A 4,990-nucleotide genomic window follows, 5' to 3' on the forward strand; every position below is an offset into this window, starting at 1 on the left:
ATCTGGGGCTCATCAGTGAGGATAGGCTGGCTGGCCATCAAGCCCTCCAGAGAGTCCTGCCTCTAGGGCTATAAAGCATATGCTACCACTCGGCTTTTTATATGGGTTTTAGAGATTCAGTTCAGCCTTCTTTTATGTTTTCAGCAAAACCAACCAACCACCAACAACAAAGCCAGAAACATTTTTGAGGAGTTAGGAACTTCTACCTTAGTGGCAGAGAATAGGAGTCTCTGTCATTTAGTGTAAAAATGTTCATCTTTTGTTTGCCCTTTCTTCCATTTCTTCTCTCTCTCTCTCTCTCTCTCTCTCTCTCTCTCTCTTCCTCTTGGAGAAAAATTTTTTTTTTCATGAATGGCCTCAAAAATTCTTCTCAAGCATTCCTTCTACCTCAGCTTTCCAAGTAGCTGGGATGGCAAGCCTGGTGGTAGATGCTTGTGTTTCTTCTTTTTGATATAGAAAGGAGGAGTCAAGTTCATGGATGCTTTAAAATGCTTCTCTGAGATAACAGGCATTATATCCTAGCCAAATGAGATATGTGGCATACTTCATGAAAGGATACAGCAATTTGGACTTCTCCACTTTTTGCAGTTGGCTTTGAAGGACCACTATTGCAGTGGGGTTTGGGGGTCTGCTGTAGTTGTGGTAGCAACTAGAACTGTTTATATTTTTACTGTTGAAGATCTCTAGTACACCATCTCCTCAACCAATGGTCTCCCGACTATGGGCAATTCATGTTATCCTGAGCTTGTCAGGAGTTGCATCCTTCAGTTCTTTATATTTTATTTAATTTGAAGGAGAGTGGGCAAGATTGTGCTGAGGGCCTTGATTGTACTGGGCACATTCTGTAGCACTGAGCTACACCCCACCCCTTAAAGGGATTTTAGTCATTTTTCTAGTTTTATGCCCTCCTCTAACTTAGACACACTAATATCCACACCTGGGTTTATATATTTTTATATGTATTCTTTGAAAATTTTATATATGTAATCCCACAATGTGTTTTGATTATATCCACTCCTCAGTCCCCCTACAACTTCTCTCAGACTCTTCCACCCAACTTCATATCCTCTTTTTTTCCTACAGCCTACTAAACCCAATTTATGTTACCCATAGGCACCTAGGTATGAGGCCATCCGCTGGGTTATGGTCAACCTTTCAGGGGCCACACCTAAAGGAAACTGACTCACCCTTCTTCAGAAGCCATCAAGTGGCAATAACTTCTCAAGTAGGGGCACGGCCTTAGGAGCTCCTCCCACCTGTATGGGGAGTGTTGACTGGCTCGATCCCTGTGACTGTCTTGTCCAAGTAAACCCAGCTGCTTTGAGCTCATGACTAATATTTCACAGCAGTCCTACTCTGCTCTTACAGACATGATAATTTCTGTCCCAGAGTTTCAGATGGTGGGGCAGGAAACAAAGCTTGTTTGAGGCATGTCACTACAGGAAGGAGATATGGGCTTTTCAAAGAATAAAAATTCTTCCCTGTAATTGTCTCTGAAAGAAACATAAATAGCCAAGGAAGGTGGTAGCTAACAGTGAGTGTATTCTCGCATATGCTATTCAAAAGGTTTCTGGGTCCATTCTCTGATTCTGCAGGCAGACAAAGTGGTGGGCCATTCCTGATTGATCCTTCTAATGGCAGCAGGGTGATGTGTTGTGATAACACAGAATGAAGCATCGTACTTCTCCCTGCTGTTCCTGATTCTCAATCATTAATGTGATATTGATTGGAGAAAATGTGCACTACAGGCTCAGCACTGCCTTTGCTATAGTGGGCTCTGGCTGCTCAGATCTCACTGTGAGAATCTGGCTCCACTTGTTTTTAGGACAACTGTTTTAGTTGCTTTTTTTTTTATATACCATACATTATAGTTGCTATGAGACTCCTAAAATGTTGTTTTAAATTTTTTAGAAATTTGCTTATTTACTTGTGTGTGCATGAATGTGTGTGTGCACACACCCACACGTACCATGGTGGATACATGTGAAAGTCAGTACAGCTTTTTGGGAGTCAGTTTTATCCTAGTACCTGCTTATCTACTTGGTCTTCGTAGTATTTTTCTTTAGCTGAGAAGTCCCAAGATATTCTGCTGGATTCTTCTTCACACCTAGTAAATTTCGTCAGCCAACTCATCTACTTCTTCCTTTTTTCACAAGGACTTTTAGGTTTTATTTGCATTAACCTTTGTTTAAAATGAGTCCAAACTCATTTTTAACTTTCAAAGATTTCAAAGGGACTAAGCAAAGTAGAGAAAGTCCAAGTGGATGGACACTTTCCACAGTAAGCCATCATTTTATTACTACCAATGGTGTTTTTTTGTTTTGTTTTGTTTTTGTTTTTTTACTACAACTCTAGTTGGAGTTATGTACCTTTCATGTTCTTGACTGAATCAGAAGGCACACTGGTGCCCTTTGGTGACAGTCATTTGTCAAATGGAGGTTGGATACTTAGCAACAGGCAACCTGGCATTTAGATCTGTCCCTGCAGTTAATATATGTTTGGGGACCCCTTCCTACCTCCCTAACCTAAGCCCTGAGATCCTGAGTCTAACCTGATAGCAGGAGAGTCTCTGCAAGCTCTGAACTTCTTCTTTCTTTGACCTTCTAGATCAGACTTGTTGTAGAAGAGGGATTGAATCAGCTTCCATATAAAGAATGTATGGTGACCACTCCGACAGGTAACCAGGGCTTGTACTCTCAAATTTTCCTCATTAAAAATTCTGAGCTAAACTGGGATTGGAGGAGGGAAATGGAAGGAAGGCATTGTGCGTAAAATCAGTGTGAAAAATGAGGAGTTTATGTATAACTATTTTTTTTAACATCTATAAAAACTAAGAGGCTTTTTGTTAAGAAATCTTTGTAGGTGACTTTTTGTTAATGGCTTGCTTGTCAATTCAAGTTAAAGGTTATTACATATTCTTCAGCATGCAGGTGTTGCTTCTGATGGCAGCCCATGGGGACCAGAGTTAAGAATTGCTGGCAGCTTATCTTCACCTCTGTGGGGAAGCTGCTGGTGCTAACAAATGCAGGAGGCTGGTTCAGCATAGAAACTCCAGGTTAAGTAAAAGATGAAATGTGAAAAAGAAAAAGAAAGCTAAAAATGATAAGATTTGGAGAAGGTGCTTTGTTCTAATAAAAATAGCATACAGTCCCCCTTCCAGAGATGTGAAATTCAGATTTGCTTTTTTTTTCCATAAATGATGGAAAACTCTTCTATTCAAAGGGCTGAGTATGAACAATCGAGGGCTGAGCTTGTTGCATCATAATTGACACAATTCAGGATGAGACCAAGTTTTGATAACTGTTTCATCCTCTTCTGCTTTTAAGACAGAATGAAGGATCATAAGAAGGGATGGCATGAGGAGGCTTTCTGCTGTGGCTCTCAGTGGGACCCTGGTGTGAATTGATGTGGTATCTAGTATTCATGGACTGCAGTGATTCTCCTTTGAATTCAATTTGGAGGATGTGTATGTGAATATTGTGCTATAATAAGTCCTATTCCCACTTGATGAACTCCTCCTCTCCCAATTATTCTCACAGGTTTCTTCTGAGGCATTAAGAAATAACTATGAAAAATCGTGACTCATTACTTTCACAGGAAACCCAAGGTGTTAGAAAATGTGTCTGGGCAAGGGTAGCTCGGTACTCATCTGCTCTGAACCATGAGCACCTTACAGAATATGCACATTGCGCCAATGATAAAGCATCTACTTTTTCATTTTATTTCTTAACAGGGCACAAGTATGAAGGAGTGAAATTTGAGAAAGGAAATTGTGGGGTCAGCATAATGAGAAGCGGTAGGTTTGCATGTGTATGATTTTGTTTCTTTGCATGCATGGAAACGGTTGCTATTTTCTGGGAGAGAGGAAGGCTGGCTTGTCATAATTGCAACCTGCCTTTGCTTCAATCTCACCACCTGTGTTGCCTGTCCTCATGGTGCCTCAGAGTCATGGCCTCTGTACTGCTAAGTTGGGCTAATTGTAATTGCAGGCATCTTCCCTAGTGGCCTGCTCCCACAGCAAGCCAGCTTTTTAAAAGAGGAGGGTGGGAGGATGGGAGGACAGGATGCTGCTGTCTTGAGGAGAACGGTTTGTAGACTGAAGGAATGTGACATAAATTACATTCTTTCTGGAGAAGAACATTTGGATACCTGGCAGGAGAAAACGTCTCCTCTGTTTTTATCTGTGTTGCAGGGAACTCTGCCAAAAGCTGGACTGGATGACTTATTTAATATTGGAAATTTTATATTCTATGACTATGTGACTATCTAGGCAAAAGCACCTAAGCTGCCTTTAGTGCTAGCTGTCTCCACTAGCTGGTCTTATATATTTTATATTGGTGCTTTGAGTCCTAACTAACAACTTTTGTGCAGCAAGATGGCATGCCTGCGATAAGAATGTGTACCAGTTACACAGGAATATTTTCTCTTCTGCTAACTGAACTCTACTTTTTTTTTTTTTTTTTTTTTTTTTTTTTTTTTTTTTTTTTTTTTTGCACAAGAGCTGGAAGCCCCACTTGTTTGTGCTAGAAACAGATGGATTTTTAAAAACATATAAACATTGATTTTTCTCTAGTCTGGTTGGGTTTGTGAACAATTGAACACTTCAATTGCTAAAAGAGTTTTAGGCTCTGCTTTTACAAGAAGCTCTTAAGCAATGACAACATTCTCAGGATAGTGTTGTTCAACATCTGAGGTTGATAAACACTTGGATATGGTTTCTTCTTAGCGCCTTCTCTGAGAGTACCAGCTTGGTCCTTGCACCCCTATTGAGTACCAGATGATTCAGGGAGGTAAAGGCCAACTTGAGAGGGAATGTTTTTTGTTTGTTTTGTCTCTTGATGTTTTGTGTTTTGCTACTCTGGTTTGAATCCAGAATCTTGTCTACACCATGTGTATAATATAGTCACACCATTACCATCAAACTCCACCCACAGCTTTGACATAGTTGTTTTTACTCTTAAAAGCCACCTGTTTTTTTTTTTTTTTTTTT

General features: G+C 40.2%; 1 protein-coding gene across 2 annotated transcripts in view; it reads left to right on the forward strand.

Moving 5' to 3' along the window:
• Positions 1–4,990, forward strand: part of Uprt (uracil phosphoribosyltransferase homolog) — a 23,849-nt gene that overhangs the window by 12,955 nt on the left and 5,904 nt on the right. For both annotated transcript variants that reach the window (XM_031366325.1, XM_031366324.1), the window contains 2 exons: positions 2,608–2,677; positions 3,734–3,796. In XM_031366325.1, coding sequence (XP_031222185.1) covers positions 2,608–2,677; positions 3,734–3,796 — 133 coding nt within the window. The remainder of the gene's footprint in view (positions 1–2,607; positions 2,678–3,733; positions 3,797–4,990) is intronic.

Source organism: Mastomys coucha, chromosome X (assembly GCF_008632895.1).
Source record: "Mastomys coucha isolate ucsf_1 chromosome X, UCSF_Mcou_1, whole genome shotgun sequence".
NCBI lineage: Eukaryota > Metazoa > Chordata > Mammalia > Rodentia > Muridae > Mastomys > Mastomys coucha.